Source organism: Blennius ocellaris (genome assembly GCF_963422515.1).
Source record: "Blennius ocellaris genome assembly, chromosome: 6".
Taxonomy (NCBI): Eukaryota; Metazoa; Chordata; class Actinopteri; order Blenniiformes; family Blenniidae; genus Blennius; species Blennius ocellaris.
In genome coordinates, this window is record NC_137655.1 from 18,682,158 (window position 1) to 18,707,722 (window position 25,565).

Consider the following 25,565-nt stretch of genomic DNA (forward strand, 5'->3'; position numbering starts at 1 on the left):
TAATGTATTTATACACATCCATACAAGCCACATATCCTCTTATCCACAAAAATAATACATACTCCCAAAGTGACTACAGAGAACATGAAGAATAACTGCATGTATTTTTAAAAAAAACGTCTTCTTTTGCTTCATTCTGTGCAGTTTTAGGTATTGACAACATAAAGGAAAAAAAGAAGACATACTCTAAATAAGGCATTTCAACGTGTGCTTTTGCTAGTTTATTTGTGGCACATACACCTTTCATGAACTTGTTTTTCTTACTGCTATTTCTGTTATACTGATAAATGGCATCAGACCAGTATGAACCAGCATCAGGCCAGTACATTGTAGCATCAGATCGTCATTGACCTGCATCCACCAACATGGAGAACCATCACACCAGTATAACACTGATACAACCGAGAACCACTGGGAAACTATGCTGGCTTTGCTTATTATGAATAAAAAAATTTCCCCCCCATCACATTTTCAATAAAAGTAACTTGAATCTAAAGGGACATGTGCTTCAGGGCGTTATTCTGGGTTGTTTTTTGTTTGTTTGTTTGTTTGTTTTTTTACCCCCCATTGGCGTCGAGAAATGAATAAACGACAGCTTTAACCAACAGGTGCCGCCGGTCGGTTGAAAAAAACAAAACACAATGATTCGATGCAAGTTTTATTTCCCCCCATTCAAAACAAAGAACTATTCAATGATAGTTTAAGATCGTGAAGTCAGATCGCGCTATTACGCACTGATCGCAGCAGCGCGCGCGGACCTTTTCTTTTATTGCCAGATGTAATGCGCAAGAAAAGAAGAAAAAAAAAACCCAAACCCATTTCAATCAAATACATTCGCTTCCTAAGGTCCCTCCCCCTCCTCCAGTCCTCTGTAAACGTCCTCGGAGGACTCTGGACATTTTCATTGGCCGCAGTGGGGAGAGGAGGAGGAGGAGGAGGAGGAGGAGAAAGAGGAGGAGAGACAGACTGACGGGCTGGCAGGAATTCCTCAGCGCTCCTCACATTTCCTCTTGACATCACGGAGCTTTTTTCTCCTGCACTCCGTCCAGACGCTTCTCCTCCGACCAGCCGCCAGTGGGGTGAAAATGGTAAATGTTTATTCTCTCCTCACAAGTTTTCTCGTCCGGTTCGAAAGAGGAGGGAGGCTTTTGTTCATTCTTCCTCCATTAAACCAATACTTTCTCCGGGTCCCCCCCCCCCCCTTCTTATTCTTCTTCTCCCTCGTCCAGATGTTGCGAAGTGCCGCTGTGCTCCTTCTGCTGGCCGCCGTTGTCTGTAACGCGCAGGTAAGTTTCTCTAAATAACTTCCAGTACGCATGTGAGGCTTTGTTGTTTAATGTCTCTACAGGAGCACTTTTGAAAAGATCACATTTGCACGCAATGATCCACCCGATTGAGCCCAACTGAGGTGGGAGTCAGCCTATTGTCCCATAACCACAAAGGAAAAAACAAAACAAAACAAAAAATATTGCAAGCTGTTTTCAGTCCAGGGACGGGTATAACATTTACTGTTGGCATCATGAGCTCCATTATAGAGACATAACAGTGACACACACACACACACACACACACACACACACACACACACACACACACACACACACACACACACACACAGAATAGCTGCTGAGGTCGAGTCCTCCAGGGGAATTTTTCATCCACAGATGAAGCACAGGAAAAGTGGCTGTATGCTTGTTTGCATGTAAATTCGAACACACACATACACACACACAGAAGTTACCATCACAGCAGGAGGAGGTGAGTGACAGTAAAGAGGAGGTGAGTGACAGGCGGCGGTCGCAGGGACGTGAAGGCCGTGCTTGCATGGGTTTTGTGTTGGATCTCTCAACCTCTGCTCACTATGCCGGGCTTGATGGCCCTCTTCATCAATATTGTAGGATGTTGTGGAGCGAAACGCTCTGCCAAGTGGCAGCCGCTCTAATGACAGACAAGCACACACACACACACACACACACACACACACACACACACACACACACACACACACACACACACACACACACACACACACACACACACAGTGTTTGGGTGGTCAGTCAGACAGAGCCTGTGTGTTTGGCTGTGAGGGAATAGTCACCCTGTGGGTCTCACATGGCAGCGCTAAGGAGACCAGCCTCCGAGTAAACACAGAGGTAATGTGCTGGTAAGATTAGGTGGCCGGAAGGCATGTGAGGAGGATCACTTCAGATAATATGGACAGATGCAGACCTTTACCTGTGTATTTAAAAAACATTTTTTTTCCATTATTGGCCTTTTTCTATTTCGCCATTGTTTTAGTTCTTCACATATTTGGTATCCAACCTTACATTTTCTCGTTTATCTATCTGCCAGCCTGCCTGTCTGTCCATTCATCCATCTACTCTATCTACACCCCCCCCCCCCCCCCCAACCTACCTAATAAGCATGTTTTTGGATTGTGAGAGGAAGCCTTACTCACCACACAGCATGCAAACTCCACAGTGTGCCAACAGTTTCAAACTACAAACAATCCTGATGAGAGGTGACATTGCAAACCATGCCATCTTCATTTGATCTCAATAACATGTTTTTTTGTTTTGTTTTTTTGGCTGCAACAGTGAGCTGAGCATGCTACGTCCATATATTTATTCAGTCACTCCGAGTCAGTGGACGGGAAACGTCTCTCATGTCTTTCTGCCAAAAGTGAACCGACAGCCAGCAACTAGTTAGTGCGGTTTGAACCAGACTAGTTGGAGACTAGAAACCAGACCGCACACTCGGTCGATCAGTAATAAACATCTGAGTCTCCAAAGCTTGAAAACCCTCAATCCATCCCTTATTCGACCATAAAACTACAAATTATTCACCGGTTTCCTGCCTTTGTGCAAAAATAGGCCTCATTTTCTGAGCCTCCAGAGCCTCGCTTGATAATTATCCAAAATACATGGACGCTGTAACAATGTGCTTATAAAGCCTGTTGAAAGTGATTCATGGAACATCTCAAAATGACACTCACTCACACGCGTCCCAGGTGTACGCCGATGACCTTACTTTGAAAACACACAGCTGTTGCACACCTGGACTCGTGCTGACGCCAAGCGTTGACCGACTCGACAATTACAGAGTGGACAAAAATAAACAGGGGAATAACTCCACCCTAATCACAGCCTCGATTTTTCAATTAGAAAGCAGCTCCGGCAAATGTGAAACACGGGCTAAACCGATTGTCTTCCGCTGGGTCTATCTTTATAGCGTAACGCAGATGGCTATTAGTGTCTCCACTGCAACAACATCGCTCATCGTCCGACACCCCCACCCCCACCCCCACCCCCACCCCCCCACTGCTGACCTTCCATTGCTGTTCCTGTCTTTGCCTGCTGGCTTCTAAATGTGCCACTGTTGTTCATCTTTATTGAATCTGCGACCATGATTCGTGAGGTATGACATGGCGGAGGCAGAGCACATAGCGCTCTGTTGAGCTGACCAAACAAAATAAATAAATAAATAAATGAGGCGACTGTGGGAAGGCATTTGGTCTCCAAAGGTAAATTACCTTGATGATACAGGGGTTGTTGACTGGCTGTGGGAAGGACCGTAGCTGGCATGTGATTGTGCTGAAAGAGGTCAACAAGTTGGTGTTGGGGGGGGGGGGGGGGGGGGCTGTTTGTTGATGCCTGATGCCTGTTGGGTAGATATTTGGGTTATGTCTCAATAATTGCTCGTGTGGTAAATTAGCTGTGCACACAGCAGGAGAAATGTTCGGGAAGGACGGGTGGAAAATGCGATTCGCCGCGTTGTGGACGGATGTTTTTATTTGCTGTCATGAGTGCAGGCTATTAAAATCTGGACACTAAGTCCCGATTTATTATGAAGGAGAATGCCTGTGTGCTTCCCGGAGTGAGAAATTACTGCGTTTGAAGATAAGCTGCTCAAAAATGTAGTGTGGCAGGGTGGCCGAGGTCGAGGCTCGGGGAAAATTGTGTGAGCGTGTATGTGTGTGTGTGTGTGTGCGTGTGCGTGTGCGTGTGCGTGTGCGTGTGCGTGTGTGTGTGTGTGTGTAAGCTCAGCTGGGAAAGAGATATGCATCTTCTGGATAAAATGTTGATGTTTTACTCAAACACACCGGGAGCTGGATATGCAAAAGAGGTCGGATGCAGACGTAACGAAAGTCATAAGAGTTTGTAGCCTCGGGGGACCCGTGTGCACACACACCAGCATATAAACAGAGCACGAGAGGGCGAAGGAGTGTTTATTTTCCTCCGTTTTTATGACATGCACTGTTATTGTGTTATCCTGCATCATCCACCGAGGCAGGGGTGGAACGACATGGCGGTTAATTTAGTTATCAGCAGGCTGCATTGTGACAAAACGCAGATGTCAGGATGAAGTACGCCCAACAGGGCGGCCCCACAAGCTCTCCTCTCCGAAAGCCCAACAGTTGATGGGAACATATAAAAAAAAAAAAAAAAGCACAGGATGAATAACGGCAGCAGAAGCCGGCCCGGTTATTGTGGCCCTGGATGCATAGCAGGCTCAGATTGAGTCACGGCCTCTCAGGCACACTGCCATGTTGCCATGTTGATGCTTGTTCTTTCTCATTCAAGGTGGGCTAAAAATATCTGCCCAGGTGGAAGGGAGGCATGAGCATGAGGGGTGGGGGGGGGGGGGACGCTGTGTCCTCTGTCTGTTTCGTACTGCTCTAATTACTGGAGCTCAACTTCCACTCGTGGACCCTGTGCAGGGATTGTGGGAGGGTGTTGAGATGGAGTGATGTAAAACCGAGAGGAGATGAAGCCACCGCCATGCAATTATAGCTGAGGAGATCGGTAGTGAGGTAAGACTTGGCTGTGTGGTGAGGGGGCAGGGAGGGGGGGAAGAAAAAAAAAGAAAAAGAAAAGTGGGGGGTTGCTGCGTTTCATGTCCCTGCAGTGTTTTCTTTTCACTCTTGGCTTGGCTTAAAAGGAGTCCTCATTTAGCTTACCAGCTGTACTTGTGTCTTATCATTACCGGCACTGTGCACTCAAAGGCACATACACACACACACACACACACACACACACACACACACACACACACACACACACACACACACACACACACACACACACACACACACACACACACACACACACACACACACACACACACACACACGCACACTTGAACATGTGTTTTCGTATAAAGGCTTAAAATGTGTTCGTGCAGTGGTTCCACCAGAAGCAGCGAAGGACAAGTTTTCTTTTTTTCTTTTGAGCTCAAGAGTCAAAAGCAGTCAAACTGACTGTCAGATGTTACAGCCATTCTTTCTTTCTTTTTACAGTATTTATGTTAATCATGCTAGGTGCATGATTGTGTGCTTACATAATTGAAAAGGAGCACAAAGCAGATAAAACTTAGAACGGGTTGAATGTTGCAATGAGATGACTTGTTATTGAAAAGTTGAATTTCCTCGTGTCCTATGACCTCTGCGATCGGGTTCTGTATGTGACGCAGTTTGCTTTTGTGAAAAGAGGTGGCTGGCTGGTGTCGTTCTCTTCTCATACCCTCTTTTAGAACTCCATGTAGTTTTTATAAATCCCATGGAAATGACCAGAGGCGTAAAGACAGTAAATCCCACCTGCCTAACTCACGCTCTCACCCCTCAAATGGTTTGTCTAATGCAAAGTGGTATATTTTGGTTGAATGCAAGTTATATTCACAATAAAAGGTATAGTTGTCAACAGCTATTGGAATCCCTAAGCAATACATTTGTTCATAAATGCGAGTAAAGAGGATTTTACTTCAAATCTTTAAATACAGAATAATAAATACATATACATTACACTACCATTCTGCTCTTTAATATATATTGAACCATTAAAGGTTACTGAAAATCAGCCACAATATAAAAAAGAAGCCACTGTTGTATGTTGCATACTTGAAACCAAGCGATGAGAGGACCTAAAGCAGGTATTTAAACATTGTCATTCACAAGCTGGAGTCTTTCTGAGTTCAAATCGGATGGACGGGTGACACCCAATTACAGCTTTCGGAGAACTGAGCACTTCAGCTTGATTAAAAGCAACGGAATGATGCCCATGAAGCAAAGTAGCAGCCGAGCCACTGCAAAACATGACGGCGCTTCTATCAAAACGGCGAAGCTCCACTGAAGGTATCAAAGGAATGATGAAATCACAAGAAAATCAATGAATTCCAATGAGAAAGGTGTTCGAAAGGTGAGGGTTCAAAGTAATCCAGTAAGGCAGTGACCCTAATTTGCTGCAACAAAAAGGGAAAGAACCGCTGCAGGTTCAGAAGCTGCTTCCTGGTGGTGGTTGGTAAAGAGCAGCAGAGGCATTCAAGAACGTATCACACCTCCGACTCAACAACGCCGACTGAATTTTCCTCTTCGAGATCAAAATAAGCAGATTTCCTGCCGCCGATCTCCATATTGTTAAGATGAGCTCATGTACAATAGGCCTGCCAAACTCTCACAGTTTCATGCACCCATAGGTACATTGTGATGTTATTTTCCTCAGCAGGCAAGAATATTTTAATGGTTTCTGAGTAAAGTGTCCCACTTGATGTCCACCATGCTCGCCCAGGCCTGTCGAAGAATTCAGCAGAGGTCTGCCTTGTGTTCACAAAAAAAAAAAAACATGTTTAAAAGTGTCCCCAGGGCACGATAAATGAGTGAAAAGCATTGTGCTATTATTTCAGCAGCGAGAAAATAATGCTGAAAAAGCTTCTGGGCCCTCTTTTAAAGTTTTTCATGTTAAATGTCTTGATTTAATATAAGGTCAGACTGAACGCCGGAGCTTTATTCCAAGTTTTAATTAGTACGAGCGTGAGAATAAATATTGGAGATTGCTTTGATTATGACTGCATGAATTAGAATAAAAAAGAAGGTACGCAGCTGAGGAGCCGTGCCGAGGGAGGGCTGTCTTCCAGTCCTAAGGAGCTCGCATGGCAGCTGACAGCAAAGCTGTTTGTGTGTGTGTGTGTGTGTGTAAAAGTGATATACGTTGTACAGTAGTAAACTGCACCAGATGTGTAAATTCCATTTATAAAGAATTAGAATAAATCTGCATATGACTTTCCTCTTTTTTGATGCTGAAACTTAATTTCCCCAATGGTATATTTATTAAAGTAGTTACTTTAGTTTGTCATCACACTGCAACATAGTAGTGGTACGGATTTTAAAATGCTGCACGCAGTAAACACAGTCTGTAAATGGACTTTTTTTTTTCCCTTGTACAAACACGTTCCAGCCATTTAGCCCCGATACCGGCCTCATGGAGGGAGCAGCGAGAAGGGCAGAGTACCTCCTCATTCCTCCGGCCTGAGTCTGGGCCCTCCCTCCTTCTCACACTCAGCTTCCTATCAACGGCGGTGGAAAAATGCCCAGAACAGAGCGGGAGCGGGTCAGAGGCGAGAGAAATGTGACACAAAGTGGGCAGAGAGAGAAAGTTACAAAGGATTAGAGGGGGGGAAAAAAAAAAAATATCAAGGTTATCTGGTGTAGAGTGAGGAGAAAGGTGAGAAATATGGATGAGACGGAGGAATGTGGAACAAAGGGTTGAACAGAGGTGGGACAAAGACAGGTGGCGAGGACATGGGACACTGTTGTCTCAGCAGTGTGACAACAGGGCGAGCAGAGAAGGGGGGAGACCGGGGGTGGTGCCGTGTTCATGGCATTTTATGTTCTCCGGTGACATTTTAACTGCCAGCAGATGTGTTTCTGCTCAGACCGTGACTTACTTCCTGCTTTTCTCTTTCTCTTTCTCCTTCTCATTCTCTCTCTCTCTGCTTTCTATTCTCTGCCTGTCTCGTCCCCTTTCCTTCGCCTGCCCCGTCTTTCTGTCGTCCTTCTCTTTCCTGTCGTCGTCTTCTTCTTCTCGTGTCCTTCCCGGCTGCGGTCGCTTCATTTCAGCTGGTAAAAATAAGCGGCTGGGGTGACATCATCCCCGTCCGTTGGTGCATTCCTTTCACACTGAATAAGAAACAGGGAGAAGAATAACAGGCGGATTGTTGTAACCCGTTTGTTACCCCCGAGTCCCCTTGTTTCCACAGGTTTAATCTCAGATCCTGGCCTCTAATGAGTGTTTGGGACCACCCGCAAAGCTCTCACAAAGCCCCCTCTGTCTTTAGAGGAGACTCATATTAGCTCAGCTTTGGCCTCATTATTCCAACGACCGATCCTTCTTCTTCCACTATATCTACTGTCAGTCAATTGTCAAATATTCCACTAAACACAGACGGCTGAGTTCAAAGGAGGAAGGCGCCGCCTCTACAGGAGCCGAACGTCTACCTACGAACAGAAGCTTGTCGGCACTTGTGATCTCCAGAGGCTGTCAAGTAGAAGAAATTAGACACAAGCTGATTTGTTATGAATGAAGATACAGTTGAGTAGATGCACAGTTTTGAGAAATAGCGGATTAAAATTATTGAGGGCAAATGTTTCAGCTTTCTGTAATGACTCAAAACGAGAGGCGGTGGTAGTCTGTGATGTTTCTCCCATGTGTGATGGATTTAGCCACGAGCTTGCATAAATTCCTTAAAGGAGGAATCTGGATCATCGTTAGCTTACGAGGCGTGGCGGATCAGAGGTGCATATTCTTCTTTGGATACGCTCCACTTCGACTCCGGTTCGGCCCTGTTGCGGGCTGAAGAAAGCAGGCTTCTTCGGTTTGAGCTCTGCCTGTCCTTTCTGCTCGCGGCGCATGAGCTCACATCTCGTGAAGCTGACGGACGGCAAGTGTCGGACAGTCTCGAGTTGGAGGGACGCCACAGGAAAGAAAGAGGAAATGCTAGAGAAGTGAAGAGCAGGGGGGGGGGCACCTCCATGACCCAGATACTGAGGAGATTTTGGCTCAAGACGAACTGTCCTGAACTCCGGCTGAGCTCAGGAATGCAACCCCCCCACCCCAAACCCCTCCACCCTTTACCCACCGCCTTTCTATCTTTGCTTTCATCAATTCACACCCTCGTCGTTAAAAAACACAATTGTATAATGGTGGGTTTCATTTTGAGGTTCCTTGTTGGACGTCCATCTGTCACCCTCAGTGCTTCTGTGTCCTCGGTTTAATAACGCACACACACACACACACACACACACACACACACACACACACACACACACACACACACACACACAAAACAAAAAACATTCAGATCAGCGCTTGTTTAGCAACTCTTGAAAAGTGTAAGAAAATGAATACTGCTCTTGTTACATTAGCTATGAAACTACGGCCAACGCTATGAATTAGCTTAAAAACTCCAGACAAGAGACAATCACTATCCATGTTTGGCCTAAATGTAAAAACAAAAAAACCAACCCGAGACGTTTTCATTATTCTTTCATTTGTTTTTCTTGTTCTGTTTTTTCATATGCATGCCTTCATAGTGACCCAGATTTGTTTTTTTGAACATCCATCTATCTATTTTCTATACTGACTCAGGAATGCGGCGAGCTGGAGCCAATTACAGATAACTGTTGGCGAAGGCAGGGTGCCTCCTGGACGGACACAATACACACTAGTGTGGTAGTTGCAGGCTATATATAATGACTCATATTTTAGATTGAAACCAAGAGTTGTGGTTTGTGTTGCCCGTAAATATAAACAATAATCTTATTATGTGCAACATGTCACAAAGTTCAGAATGCTATTGAACATTCTTGGATGTGAAAGTGGAAGCATGCAGTGTGGAAAGTGCAATCCGGTTGATGGTGCAATACCCCCCCCCCCCCCCCCCACACACACACACACACCAATAGGACCTAGTTATTACCTTAAGAAAATACTCCCTTTCTGACATGTTTCCATTATAGAGTTCTGACTTTATATACTATGTGGGTTTTTTTTTTTTTTTGATCATATTTATTTGCAATACCCTGCCACAACTGAGATGCACTGTCATAATATTCTCAGTGAAGTATATAACAATAAACCTTTCATACACCCACACACACACACACACACACACACACACACACACACAAGAGCTTTCTTTTATGCCCTTTGATAAAGTATTAAGCTACAGCAAAGCCGACAGCAAAGCTGCTGAAAATCACCCCCCCAGAAAAAAAAAAAAAAAGGCACCAAATAGAAATTCAGTTGTGGTGACGAGGCTCAGACGCCCACACAGTTACAAGTAATGCCCATAGAGCCATCGCCATTTCCGTGTGGTTTTTCGTCATTCTCCTGATGTACCGTTGCCAAAGTTCGGTGACAGGAAATGAAGCGATTATTGAACAAGAGTGCAAAGTGAGCGTGAATGAAAGACAAATTCCATCCACTAAGAATGCAGATCCTTGAATAAATCTTCAAATCTCTGGCTTTCAAAATCATCTTACAGAAATATAGACATTCAAACGTAATGTGCTGCAATTTGAACTGCATCACAGGCTTTCATGCACGGAGCAAAATGTTCTGTATCGCCATGCATTTCCTTTTACAGCTTAGAAAACATGTGCATGATGTTTCCGTGCGCAACGTTTGGGCGCTTCTCATTGGTCACAGATCTTTAAAATGTCATCACCTTCACTTTACATCCCCCCCCCCCCCACGCTCTAAAGGTTGAACTGAACGGGTACATGTTGCTCAGTGTTTCACTGGTTGAGCTTTCGATTTGTGTTTTTCTGATTACACACCTTCAAAGTATGTAAACTCCGGCAGACTGATGCCATTAGGCCACAGATAGGAGCAACAAAGAGCCCGTGCGTCATCATTTCTCATCAGAATTACTATTACAACCCCCTGATGACTCAAATAGGATTTATTTTGTGAGTTTTGATGATAAACTCTCATAATCATCCAGGCAGTCTCCCAATCAAATTCAAATCCTTTTTTTTGTTGTTGTTGTTGTTTTTCCCCATTAAAAAAAAGGCTTCACCAGATGATTCCAGCATTTTGAATGAAAATAGAAAAACAGTGATGTTTTTATTGAAGTTTCTCTTTTCTTTAAATAATTGCTATATTATTGTAAAAAATTAAATGTCATCATGTACTAACCAAATAACTTTGTGGAATATAGAAAATTGCTCTCAAGCGGAAACAAAATATTGGAAATTAATCCACTTTATTGCTGAAAGTGAGACTGTAGACGAATTAGGCATTTTTATGAGTTTCTTTTTTAACATTTCAGATTGTCAGATTTGACATCGTTATTGTTAAAAGAATTGTCGTCGCATGGAGAAGCAGTTGATAAATGCAAAACCTCTGCAGTCAATCCAACTTCTTAGAGCTTTTTATATTTGGATAATGATCAAAATGTATCATTGAAATGTTGCTGCAAACCATGCTGGATCCTTCCTTTCACCTTTTTATAATGTAGTGCAATTGTTCAGCAGTGAGAAGTACAACCTCCACACAACATAACACTGAATCAACAGCTCTCCAACACAACAGCCTGGAATAAAAAGCTCGGAAAGAATCACTGTGCAGCTTTGTTGTATCGGATCATTTGAAGTGCAGCGTGGTGGGCTAAATTGTGTAACCGTGATGATTCCTTAATTAATGGAAAGGCTACACGCCTATTAAATGCATTTATTCCTTAAAGTCATCCCACATTATAGCGTATGCGACAATAAGCATATTCACAGCATGTTTACTATCAATAAATCAATGCGTCTTCTATGCTAAAGAGGAGCAGTGTGCACAGTGGGAATGGATTCATGGTTCTTATAACGTGACATCTACAAGAGATAAGTATTGATTGGCTCGTGACATCGATGGGACGTCTCTCCAGTATGTATGCACACATGCTGCATGCATGCATGTGCACATTAGCTAATAACATCATTATGCAAAAAGAAAATGCCTGCACAGCATACATGTGTGAACAGTCTGCTGCTCACATCGTCCTTTTTATATGTGTGGAGATAGATGATTTTTTTATTTTATTATTGTGTTACTGTGTACAGATTCTGTCTCTTTGGTGCATATTACGAGCAATTCAGAAAAAAAAAAACTATTTCTATTTCGCAAGGCAAGAATACATTGCCCTTTAGCTCAAGTGGGACTCAGCATGGAGCCATTCTACATGTAGCAGGGGAGAAATCGACTTCAGAGCACACGCAGCCTCACCTTATCGTCTTCACCATCTACCTGTCTCTTAATGTTCACACGCTCTTCACAGCTTCCTCGTATTATTCCTCCTCTCACGGCGCATTTTACTCCGATGACTTCCAGTTCTCTAAAGCATTTCTGGATTGTTGTTTTCTTTTTTTCCCATTGGAACATGTACTATATGCAGCTGTAAAAGAGCAGTAATCTGGATTGTCAGACAAATAGAACCACAAATGAGCACGAATTAAAGCACACTTACACTTGAAATAAGAGAAATGTAAAAAAATAAAATAATGATGCGCTAAGAAAGATCACTTAACAACTACTCTTCTTAAACATTTAAACGATTCCATTCCCGTAGGAAAAAAGAGAGAGAGAGAGAGAGAGAGAGAGAGAGAGAGACTGCAACGAGAAAAAAAATTGGAAGAGAAGGTCAAGAGTTGAAGAGCGTGAGCTGTGAAATGTGTCTTCACACAATCAGTGATAGGCTCCAGGCAGCTGTTGAATACGATGGACTCAGTTCTTTTTCTGTTATGATTCGCCAGTCACTTGTGACAAGCACGGGCTTCTGTCATTAGTTTTAAATGGGGGAGAAGCCACCATTTGTTGTCACTGAAAGATTTATGTCATTTAACTAGGACAGTCACTGTGGGTTCGTTTGTTGTGCGTGTGCCGAGTTTGTACATTTTTAAATGTCTTTTTTTTTTGTAGCGGGTGATTAGGTAAACGAGTGTGTTTACATGCACTCTACTTATTGCCTCTGTGGTACAACATTTCCATCATGTATGCATATTAAATATTGTTTTCGATGCAAGAAAAGAAGACCCATTGATTTTCTCAGAGTTGAAAGAGAACATTAATACTACGCCCACATCTGTAAATCATGTATTGTGCTTGGAGACCTTGCTGCTTGTTGATGCATCGAGACAACGCTGTAGACAGCCAGCATGACTCTGTCAACCATTCATCTCGGCAAATATTACAACCAGGGGTGGAAGCAATAAAGTAGTATTTTGGGCTATATTTGTACTTCTGAGTATTTGTGATTGATTTTGATTATAAAATTCATAAATTGCTACTGAGAATACAAGTATTGATATTTTCCATTTACACGATATACACTGCTTTATCCAATTCTTATGCGGTAGTTATGGGGTCCCAGCTGGATAAAGGCAGGATACACCGTGGGCAGCTCATCAGTACATCACAACGCGCAAACAGAGAAACAGACAATCACTCACATTAACACCCAGGGGCAATTCAGAGTAACTAGTGAGCCACATGTTTCTGAGATGTGGGAGGAAATCTGTGCCGCATACAGAGAATATGCCAGCTTGCACAGGAAGGCTGCAGACCTCAACCCAAGACCATCCTACAGCTATGTTTTCGACAGGTAACGTCAGTCAAATACCTGCTATTAACAATGCAGTAACTGCTTTGTACTTATATCTTACTAGAGTTTTCACCAGCAGCACTGCTACTTGTAATCAAGTACAGTAGTTGTACCTTGGTGGAGGTGGGTCACTACAACACGGAGGGTAGCAACTGAAAGTACAGGAAACACAGTGGTTTTACACGAGTGTTTTTATTCTTTACGTTTGACTTACCGTTGCCCCAATTAAAAGAATTGCTTCAATGGTCATCCTTAGCAGAGGTGGCAATTTACTAAGTGCAAATATTTTTGTAAAACACTTTTTAAAGAAGCCATATTGATTCAACTTTAGTATTCAAGAGAAACTACAAAATAACGCCAAAGTGGCGTTAAGTTGTATAAGATGTAAAGTCGGCACACCGCGGGTAATACTGCTAATATTGTGTATATTCTTAAAAAATGACTGTGTGTAACATGATCATCCTCAAAAAAGTATTATATAGTGTGATTCTGTCAATTAACTATACTTTCATGAGTGTATTATTAGGATTTTTTTTTTTTATCTAACTTTCGCCACCAATCTCGTCTAACTCTAAAAATCAGTGAACTGGATGTAGACGAGCGAGGTGATGATAAAACCTGGTAAATGTTGAAGCTGTTTAAAAGCAGATTTTAGGTTGATTTCACTTGTTTCCATATATATATATATATTTTTTTTTTCTATGTAATTACATAAATCTATGACACTTGTGTGCCTCTGAACACCCTCAGTAACGGAAAAAAAGGCTGCCCACTCCTGCTAATATCTGCGAATCATAACAGTGACGGCCCTGGGCCACATACTGGCATGATTCATGACCACATAAGGCAGCCTCCCATTGTTTGGTGACGGTGACATCACACTTGTTTTGTCCATTGTTTTCCTGCTGGCGTATGAAGTCGGCGTCATTTATAAACTCCAAAACGGCACGCTGTGTTGTGATCTCATTACGGGACTTTGCCTCGCTTGATTGACACCGTAGAGATGTAGCCACAACAGGAGACTCTGCGCGCGCTCGCCATGGCAACAATCCACTCGAATCGGCTGTGAAAAGAGGACCTTGTAGCTGCTGTGTTCATTAGTTAAATGTCAGTGATCGTCCGCTGATTCCGCTGGCAGAGGGATGAACAGACACGGCTCCACGGCTTTTTGCACCCAGCTCATCTGAGGAGCCCATCCATTATTTATGTTCTTGTTGGAGGTTTCTGCAGGTTTCAACAGGCCTCCAGCCCATCTGTGTCTAACAAACCGAATTGTCCAACACGCTGAGGGCCACAGGGTTCGCTTTGAAGATTTTCCATGACCTCAACTTCTGAGTGCCAGTGTGTGAGTCTCTTCGAGCCGCGCATGGGAATGAAGCAAATGCCTACAATTCCTCTCCTCACACTCGTTTTGAGTTAGACTAGCGGCACCACGACGCTCTCATGTGATTCCTCCACCACCATCGACCAGCCCCCCCCTCCCCATGACCCATCCTGCTATATTTCGTCATTAGAGCTTATGATAGTTCGGTGCCGACAACCCACCCTCGTTTTAACCTACATACCAGACCCCTGCACTCACACAGAAACTTGGGAGCCAGTTCTCGTGCACTCGCTCGCCGAAGGCCAACTTTGTGTCTCGCTCATACAGGAAACCGGGACTTAGGGAGGAGGGAGGGTGTCTACACTAAGCAGGGTGGAGAAAAAAGATTTAGCAGAGCATGGGAATGGGCCCAAAGGAAAACACAGCTCAGACTCCAGATGTGGAAACACCCCATTACATACATGCAGATTCGAACACAGGCACACACAGACAGACACACAAACAGGGAGAGGAGGAGGTAATGAGGGTCGTAAAACAGCTCTCGGAGCTCCGCTTGGCGTCTCGTGATTGGCTGCCCCATAACTCGGGCGAACTCATTTGTTTGAGACTACTGGCAGTGTTCTGAAATGGAAGAACAAAAGATGAAGAAACAAAGAAGAAGAAAAAAAAGGAGTGAATAAAAACAAGCGGGAGGTTAAAAGCTAATAGAAAAGAAAGTGCCTGAAACTCGTGAGACATTTGCATTAAACAGAGGAGACACAATTTTAGCCTGTTTACATGGTTCTCAACCTGCTTGCAATCCTTGATTATGATGGCTGGATTGTCATCTGCATAACTGTCTTGTTTAAATCACAGTTGCTTCTTGATGCAAGTCTGGCTTTCATTGAAATGGTTGCTGTGTCCTCGGTAAATATGCAAACGCTAAAAGTACAAATGATGGGGAGTTAAGAGGAATGCGATGACGATGTCTTTCTTTAAACAAAGCAGGGTAAATAGCTCTTAGGAGCATCTGGAGGAGAAATGTTGACAGACTGAGCTCAGAGCTGATGTGTTGGTGCTTTTCAGTACAGAATAAAGTGGCTTTATTTTTCATCTAAGAGCAAAACATTTGTCGGGTTGTTTTGTTTTTTTTCCTACCACTTTATGTTTAATCACAGTTGTTGGCCAACATATTTTCTGTAATACTAATGGATCCCGTTGCCGATGCAACAGCGCCGCCCTGTGTGTGAGACCAGCAAAACTGGAGCCAACGCTGTGTTTTCCTTGCCTGTTAGGAGCCGCAGAGCAAGAGCAAAGTGTGTGCCAATGTGTTCTGCGGGGCCGGGAGAGAGTGCGCCGTCAACGAGAAGGGGGAGCCGAGCTGTCTCTGCATAGAGGTAAGTGCTCGCTCTATTTCTGCAGCCCAACGGACTAAATGGCAAATGAGAAGCCATGTAAGAGAGTAAAAAAAAAAAAAAAAGCTTTAAAGTTTGCCTTTTACTTATTGTTCTTCTTCTCATTTACCAGAGCTGCAAGCCCCACAAGAGGTCAGTGTGTGGCAGCAATGGCAAAACCTACAGGAATCACTGTGAGCTCCACAGAGATGCTTGTCTGACTGGCCTGAAGATCCAGGTGGCCCATGACGGACACTGCCACGGTACGAGCCGCAGCGCAATAATACAGGAGGACCATTAAAATGAAAAAGTGGCTCGGAACACGCAATCATTTTTAAATGGCCATGTTGTCATAGTATTTATCCAGTTCTGGTTTGGATTAACTCCGAGGTCATATCTGATATTGTATTTGAAAGAAGTTAAAATGAGATGCAGCCATATCTTTAAAACAGGTTGTGATTAGATAATATCAAACACCACTCAATTATTATTATTTTTTTCTATTAAAACATCTGCTGCATAGATGTCTATAGTCATTTTGTTTTATCCGAGTTCACCTCAAACCAAAAAACTGCTGTGGTAATAAAGACCAGATGGAAGATTTGTTGTGAGTTACTAGTGAACCAATATCACACATTGGGGAAATAAAGGAAATGTTTTTTTTTTTTTTTTTTTATGCCACCAAAGAGCCAATATTAAGTTGGAGGCAGGAGAGAGGCTCACTGGAATAGAATAGAATAGAATAGATTGGAATAGAATAGAATCAAATAGAATCAAATTGACTGTTTGGGGCTAGAAGGTGTATATTATTCCATTTCTATAGATTTTTGTCTGTATTCCCGACAGCAGTGGGCAGATCAGGTGAGGATTAGGGTTGGTTGGGTCCTTTAAGTTAGATAGTGAAAAAAAAAAAAAGTCGGTTCCCTCAAGAAAAAGGTTGGGAAGCGCTGCTTTAAAACACAGCTGGCCTTCTTTCATAGTTGTTCGTATATATGGCTCCTCTTTCAGGAGACGGTAGCCTGTTTATGATTTGCTCTGCCGCCCTCACCACAGGTCCTTCCTCTGTACAGCTGGACGATTACACAGTGCAACAGTGCGTCAAAAAGTCCCCGCCGGCTGATTAGTAAAAATTATTCAGCAGGGGTTGAGGGAGGCGACTTTATATCAGCTTCCTGAGGAAGTACAGTCTCTGCTGGGCCTTCTTTATCTCGCAGGGAGATGTCAGTAGTCCAGGTGTTGTGTGGTGTGTATACTAAAGGCTTCAGATACTAGACTTTAATACCAAAACAGATTCAATCATTTGAAGTCTGATATTGATTCTCTGGTGTTTGTGGCGTTCCTGTCCAGGTTATTTGTCAGAAAGCCACCATGCCATATGCTGACTTTCTTCTCTGTCAGCTGTTTTATTGTTGTTTGATATCAGCCCCTGCTGTGCTGGCGTTGACAGCAAATGATGACACTGTGCAGAGTTAATTTAGCTGATAAGTGTGTGATCTCTGAACTGGCGTATGATGGATGAACTGATAATCCGAGGTGCATGAGTTTATTGTTGGTCGTGTGTGTGCCAGGCGCGCAACATAACCTGAAGCCATCAGTGGTTACACCCATACCTCTGGCCTTGACTCACCTTCAAAAGAATCTAATATCAACATCTTATCTTGACTGTACTTTTAGTTCTCCTGCCTGTCAGTGTCGGGGTCACTCTCTTTGTGTCCCTCTTGGCCCACGAACATTTATCAGTGACTCGAATGGTTGTCAGGGAAAATCATTACGTTACACTGTCCTCCTTCCAGACCTTTGGCCAACTATTCTGTGACAGGCACGTTTATCTGCGTTAATCTGGCTCAGGCCATTCAATTGATCCTTTGCCTCACGTGTTGCGTTATTCATCTCTTGGGCTTTTTTTGTCTTTTCTTTTAATGGCCTTTAGAAAAGAAGACAGAGCAGGCTGCTGCCAGCCCGGGTAAGTCTGTGATTTTCTATGCGTGTGCTTGCATGTGCTGAAGATCGACTGTTTGCAATATTTGTGAATTATTTTGATTTGGGCTAATTTTCACATTCGATTATGAATTAAATCTGCCAGAAATATCCCAGTGTTGTTACAGCTGTTAATTGGAATTGCGACTTATTGTTACCAGTCTTCATGCAGTTTCTGTGAATTTGACTTGTTCTCTGTTTGCTTTTACCCTTTTTGCATGGGTGTGTGTATTCTTTACCAGTATGTGTTTATTTTAATTGTGTGCACCTTACAGCAGTAGCACTGAGTTGGCCTGTGAACTCGCATTGCAATTCTATATTGCATCTTTAATAACTGGTTTATGGTATGATGGAGCGGACATTGTGAAACCAGATAAAGAAATGTATATACAAAGGTCACGTCGCATTTGTAAACGAGTTTTCTTGATAGATTGGGATCGTTGAATTATTAATGCGCCTGACCTTTGTGAATATTCCCACCCCTGCAGTGGTGTGCTACGCTGCTGACCGCAATGAGTTACGGAGTCGCGTGATCCAGTGGCTGCAGACGGAGATCGTCCCAGATGGCTGGTTTGCGAAGGGTTCCAACTTCTCTGAGATCCTCCTCAAATACTTCAAGGTGCGGGGTTTCTTTATCTGTTGGGGTGCAGAACCCCGGTCGCGATTAGTGCCCGTCGTTCGCTCGACACCGTTCTTTTTTACAGAATAACCCAGTTTATTCAGGGCCCACTCCAACTGCATTGATCCTTGGAGCTGCTTCAGCCTGTGTCTAATTATTCATGTGACAGACCTCTCAAGCGTGTCAGCTGATGGCTGGAGTTCAGTTTAATGAGGATTTCTCACAGTGCACCATGAATGGCATTAAAGCAGAGGAGCAAACGCTTTTTGTGAACAGTTTGCAACAACAATTCGGTGTTCCCATCCTAGAAACGCATGGCACATTTTGAAAGCGTACTTGTAAGCTTATTTTATGGAGCGTTTTTATAACTCCTCTCTGTACATGAGCCGTTCACAAAACTCTTCAAATCATTGTGTAAATGATGGATGTCTGACACGGTGCCGCAGGATTTCCTTGGTTAAGTTGCCTCAAGCAGACAGCTTTGCAAAGCCTCTGCACACAAACAAGCAACGTGATTCTCAAATGTTCAGTTGTTATTCTGAGTAATGAATAGGATTTCGTCAATACTCATTTATCAAAAATAATAACGTGCTTTTATAGAAACTCATTCTTTTTCATGTCGCTTTAGGCTGTCAATAAAGTAGAAATATAAACTGCTTTATTTCTCTATGTTTGACATGGAATGTGTGTATGTTTCCACAGACATATGACAGCGGCGACGCTCAGCTGGACTCTTCAGAGCTGCTCAAGTTCATCCAGCACAATGACTCTGTTGTGGAGTTGGAGTCCTATGCGGACCAGGAGAGCAACAAGTTGCTCAGGTCTGTCTTTGTGGTTTTGGCAAAACTGAGTATTTAGTGCAGGGCAGTGTAGGGAAAAAAAAAAAAGGTATTTATTTTTCCCCTCTCCTTACAGCATTTCTTCAGTGGCAATGCTTGTATACACAGACTGATATCTGGGTGCTATTTTAAGTCCCACAGCTTGTCGTTGAACCCTATATCTCGGCCAGAGCCATCATGACTGAAGGCCTCCTGTGGGACTCAGTGCTGTCGTAAACATCTGGGCTCTGCGCCGGGTGCCTCTAAACTAATTATGATTTTTGCATACTGCTTTTTTTTGTACCTGCTGTCACTCTATGCGACTGTACGCCTTTCAATTCAGCATTTGCGTGTATGTGTGTGCATCGCAGGAGCTTGTGCGTCGATGCCCTGATTGAGCTCTCTGACGAGAACGCCGACTGGAAGCTGAGCTTTGACGAGTTCCTCAACTGCCTGAAGCCCGGCTTCAATCCACCCGAGAAGAGTGAGCTGAAAAGCACAACTTTGTGTATTTTGATATAATGGAAGGGTATCGCACACATGGGTAGGCTGTTTATTAATATTAATGCACAAACAGGAGCTCAGCAGCGCAGCCGTGGCTGGAGTTGTTTCCTTGTTTTTATTCCGAAGATATAGCCACACATTTTTCCTGGAATCACTTCAGCCAAACCCAGTCGACTGGTGCCGAGGTATCTGGGGTAAAGTTCACAGGAAACAGAAGCACAGCTGCGTCAAACAGAGCGGAGCCCGAAACCTCGGCGCTCGAAGACACACAATCAAATTTGGCTCGCCGCTTAGGATTTAATTTTCAAACTTTATGTTTACTGCACATAAAGACTCCATCACGGGCAATTTAGTTAAGCTGAAGAGAATTTAACCCTTTAAGATCTTCGGCCACTTCTGATGGAATGTTTGGGAGCTTCTATATTTAGAGGTGGACATGTTGTGAGTTCACCTTCCCACTGTTAAAGTAACAGTCAGCATGCCACCACAGTTGTTTCAATTGTGTGATTGTGTGTCACATAGAGCTTCTCCGAGAAAATTGCACATGAGCTGTTTAGGTTTAAATCTATATGTGTAGTACCTGTGCAACGTTAGGACAATGAAGTTAAGTTTACCGAGGAACATTTACTTAATATAAGGTTATTCCAAAAAAAACCCAGCTGGCTGCACTGTGATTTCCAGTCTTATGTCACGAGTATTTAAAATAATAATAATCGAGTCACATACAGCTTTGAAGAGAGAATTGCACAAGAGTTGTTTCAGATAAACCTTGTGTTTAATACACATACAGGGCCCATAAAGCTAAAAATGACTCTACTGAACTACTGGGATTTAATAAGTAATTGTGTATTTTTTGGCAATTTTAACCCTTTGGGAAATGTGTCCTTTTTCTGTGTTAGTTATTAAAATTCACATATAAGTTATCGCATTCAGCTTCAAAGCGAACGTTTTTCAGGTCTTGATGGGTAGATATAATGATGCACACTTTACAAGTCTTTTTTTTTCTACTGATAATCTTCCCAACTCTCGGCTCTGCGTGGGCGCTGGAGTACTTGCTGACTCTTACATGATTCAGCTAAAAGTAGCCAGAGGCATGTAAGCGTGGCCAATATATGCTACTGCATGAATCATGTGGTATTTGGAATGCTGACAAGTCTTGGTCATGGAAATCATTGTCGCGCTGTTTCCGTTATCACTGGTCGGCGTTCTGTTATCTGAGTCGCTCGTCATGTGCGCCCTGCAGAATGTGCCCTGGAGGATGAAACCTACGAGGATGGAGCCGAGACCCAGGTGGAGTGTAACCGCTGCGTGTGTGCGTGCGGCAACTGGGTCTGCACCGCCATGACCTGCGCTGGTGAGGCAAAGTCCTTGTGGATATATTCTCATCCTGGTGGCGCCACTCACCACCTTTACGGCTTGAACAAGTGCTTTTACGAAACGCATCCACTCACCATTGTGCATATCCGTGCAGACAAACAGGCGGCTGTCGATGAGTCAGCAGATGCTGGCGCTGAGATGACCGAGGAGGAGTGGAACCTCCGCGTGGCCGAGCTCAACAAGCACCAGGTTTGTGTTTGAACATCCGGTCCAACAGTGACAGACTGTGTCATATTGATGACTGCTCAAGCTGGAAAGCAGAGGTTTTTCATTCGTGATTATCAAGCTTGAAAATCTTACATAATCAAAATGGTTCAAAGTTTATTTCAAAGTGTAATTGCTGTGTACAGGTCTTAGCATTACACTTGGTTATAAAAAAAAAATATATATATATAACAGATTCCCAACATAAGGTCCATTGTCTCTTTTAAGATTCCTTCAGCGTATAACTTTTACTACCTGCAGTGTACTTTTGAACAAAGAGCATTTGAAACGGCTCCGCGAGCGCAACAAAATTCGCAGAAGACTTGGTCGGTGTTCATATTTAAGTGACTGTGTACCAACCTAATACAGCTCGGTGAGCCGTGCTATCAGCAGCTTTATTACTCCTGACATAAAACCCGACACGGTAAATCAAAAGCTCTGAAATGAAAAATCTTTTTCTTTATTACGTCAATAAAACAATGTTATGACAATGAATTAGAGGGCAGGTGGCAGATTAGAGGAGCCAAATGATTCCCGGCATTTTTCATTGTCTTATAGATTTTGAAAAGGGCAGGATGCCCTCGAAAGAGGTTTAATCATCACCTCATATTGAAATTCTCCTAAAGGCTAATCGCTGATGACGGATCATTGGTGAATTAGGCAAAGTAAGTAGAGAGAGATCAGGACGTTCCTCAAATAAAAAGGTGCATACGGTTGTTTCTGAAATTATTCTGCATTTATGCAGTTGGGAACTGGGAAGGTTAAAAGTTGGGAAGGCTCCATTTTCCGGTTCACGTGAAGGTAACAAAGACGGAGCGAAGCCACCTTCATCACTGTCAAATTTACTGCTGCTGTCAGAGTATTGAAAAGAAACAAACAAAATGACATTGCATCAATCAACAGGGGTGAAATTGTGAAACTGTTTATTTTCCCACTGCATTTATGTACTTTTGCTGGCATCACTTTGTTTTCGATTGTTAGGCATATCTAATAAGCCCTCGAAACTTTTATAGTTTCTAACGTGACGTCTTATGTGACATTGCTCCTCTTCCCATGATTAAAAGGAAAAAATATGACCACGTTTTCTAAACGTAACCAACACAACGAAAGTTGGACCTGCTTCTGGATCGCAAAACAAACCAAACAATCACTTTTCTTCTAACTTAAATTATATAGTTCTAACTTTTAGTCCTTATAAAGCATTTTTTCCCCCATTCGTAACAACGCCGACATGTCTTACATTCTTAAATTATTCACAATACTAAATATGTAAAAAATAACACATGTTCTTGAAGCTCACTTGCTATTACCTCTCCTCAATGACCTTGGTATGTGAAAACCAAATCGCTGCGTGTTTGCCTATATGTGTGAGCAACAGCGCGGCGCTCACGAGGCAGCTCAGGGGATCGCGCTGAAGGTTTTGGCTGAGTGAGCGAGGTCATGTCATCTATCCCCTGAAGCACAGCGGGATGTAAATAAATGGTCCCCTTGTGGCTTCGGGTGTACCAACTTCACCTTAATAACACAATTTCCATACTGACAAGGGGAGGGAAGAATTCCATTGATATGAATATCATCATAATAGAGTAAGAAGGAAATGTATGGCCTGGAGATGCGGATATATCCCTTGTAAATATTTATGCATTATGTTAAGTGACTCGCTACAGCTCATGTTTCCTTAAACTGTTTTTTTTTTTCAGGAAACAGTGGAGAAGATGAAGAGCAGCACAAAGGAGGCCTGAATGAGGACGCGGTGAAGGAGAGGATGCATGCCGTCACCCTTCCTCCATACTTGATTTCCGTTTTTGGCCAAGTGTCATCAAACTGACTTTTTCCAATATGTTAATTATTATACATTTTTACAGTGTTTTCAGCATTTGTGTTGATGTCTGTTAGATTCGGGGGCAATCGACGCGTATATTTTGGATTCCCTTGTGTTCAGTACTGTCATGTTCGATTGTATTACTTTGCCTGCACACTAGCGCTGGGGCTATTTTTACTACAATTGTTATATTTTTACAATTATGAAAAGAAAAAAAAAACATTTTGAGTCGTCACTGTTTTGGAATATGGAAGTTGCTGTTTGAGAGAGCTGTGTGGTTTGGTGCTTCGAGTAATCCACCCGAAGAAGTGACTGCTTGACACCTGGTGCAGCGTTTTACTTCAACCATCCACAGTTTCAGATGGTTGGAATAAAAGTTGGGATAGGAGAGTAAAGTTACGCGTGCTCATAGTTTTCCTGCCATTTAGTCCGGCCACAGTTGGCCATTACTTGACCATTGCACTTCTCTTCCTTTCTCTTTAGCTTGATTAGGTTTTAGACGATCACCAGGCTGAAATGTATTTGTATTGTACTGCTAAGTAATTATTTTATGTCTGTGTACAGTGTGTTATTGGCTTGAGTTGAAATGAATTTTGTTCCCATGTTTTGCTTAGGCAAGTCTCTCCGGTGCTTTTTTTTTGGTTCAACGTTTTTCAGTTGGCGAAGACCGAAGTGGTCCCGCTTTTACAACTGCACCGCTGCGAGACCTGATCCGACCACAACATGGCGGAGATTAAAACCAAAGTCTTGACGAAGTGTTTGAATGATGTACAAACCCCTCCAGGTAAAGCATTACTCTGGACCCAGCAACAACACTATACCTGTGCTTTCAAAATCACTCTTTAACAGAGGGACTAGCCTCAGTGTCCACTAACGTAGCTTAGACGCATCAATAACCGGGTGCAAGGAAAATGTGCGTGTGTGTGTGTGAGTGTGCTACTAGAATACAATGCTGAGAGTAGTTGGGTTTGTTAAATGTGGTATTTTGTCAAAAAAACTTGTACGTAAATTGGGATATAACTCAGTGCCTTAAACCTGCAAACGATATACTGCAGGTCTCTCTCCCTTTGCCTGCACGTTGGGCTGTTAATGCCACGGAGCGTGATGAGAACGAGCGGGCTTTTCTAAAGTTGAGCAGTATTCTAGTGTTTTGTGACTCCATCCCTGATAAACGTCTGTGTGAAAGTTACATTACTAGGTTCCTGCTGAATCTTTATATTCCACCTAAATACTTAAAAGTGCAGACTGTAAGGATATGTATGTATGAAAATAAAGCCCATACACCACTATAATGATGTCATTTTGTTTGTGTCAGTCATGATTAATAGGAACTCCATGTGGAAATGCATTGTTGTTGTACAAAAAGAAATAATTGCTAACATTAGAAACCAATGTATCAATCTATTTTCTCTCCATACAAAGTTCAGGAATCCCTTGTTAGCAGTTTTGGACCGACTGCTTGTGCACATTAGAATGAAGATTAAAAACATGTATTGAGGAAGCCAATGAATTTGTCAATGAACTGAATTGTTTAAGAAACAGCCCATTTCAGAAAAGATTACCAGGAAAGAAATTTATATAATTTGCAAAACTTGACATTTTTTCCTGCAAGCTATCTCTGACTGATTTTATGGTAAATGTAACTCTCTAGAGTAAAACTTTATACGCTTAAGGTAGAGTTTCAATGTGGGCAAGGGGGCGTTCACATTCAGCTGTCGTTGGTTTAATCATTCATTGTGTAAAGTTGCTGCACATAATTGTATTATAAAAAGAGATTAAAGCTGAAAGTACTCCAACAAGTGTAAGACTACACCTGTTATACATGCCTAATTTCACTTTCAGGACTTTTTTTATATGTTTGTCACAGTAAAAAAAACAAAACTGAACTAAATGTAAATTATCATTGATACTCCTAAAAATAGTGTATTTCTGTTCAATATGGTACAACTGCACTTGAAGAGCCAAATGTTGAAGGAAACTATCTGACACTGTAAATGAGTAAAGTCCAATATGATAATATTAATGTGCACAGTAGGAAATGAAGAAGTCATCTGAAGCCTTTCTACAAAGAGAATCCAATGTATTAATGAACAAAAAAAGTCCTAAATACAATATCTGGTTGCTA

The 25,565-nt window shown here is 42.8% G+C and overlaps 1 protein-coding gene across 1 annotated transcript; it reads left to right on the plus strand.

The window, feature by feature from the left end:
- Positions 1-979: 979 nt before the first annotated feature.
- On the plus strand, positions 980-24,732 carry fstl1b (follistatin-like 1b). Its single transcript, XM_080498236.1, has 11 exons — positions 980-1,088; positions 1,230-1,286; positions 16,021-16,122; positions 16,253-16,382; positions 18,050-18,082; positions 18,585-18,715; positions 19,418-19,536; positions 19,905-20,017; positions 21,281-21,391; positions 21,509-21,603; positions 23,319-24,732. Exons 1-11 carry the CDS (start codon positions 1,086-1,088, stop codon positions 23,358-23,360), a joined length of 936 nt encoding a protein of 311 aa, XP_080354362.1. The 5' UTR covers positions 980-1,085; the 3' UTR covers positions 23,361-24,732.
- The last annotated feature ends 833 nt before the right edge of the window (positions 24,733-25,565 follow it).

What these genes read in the sequence shown, in the direction of transcription:
- fstl1b (XM_080498236.1), top strand. An exon ending in CGAGCTGTCTCTGCATAGAG is followed by an intron (nt 16,123 to 16,252) that starts GTAAGTGCTCGC and finishes CTCATTTACCAG; the next exon opens with AGCTGCAAGCCCCACAAGAG. An exon ending in CCGAGCTCAACAAGCACCAG is followed by an intron (nt 21,604 to 23,318) that starts GTTTGTGTTTGA and finishes TTTTTTTTTCAG; the next exon opens with GAAACAGTGGAGAAGATGAA.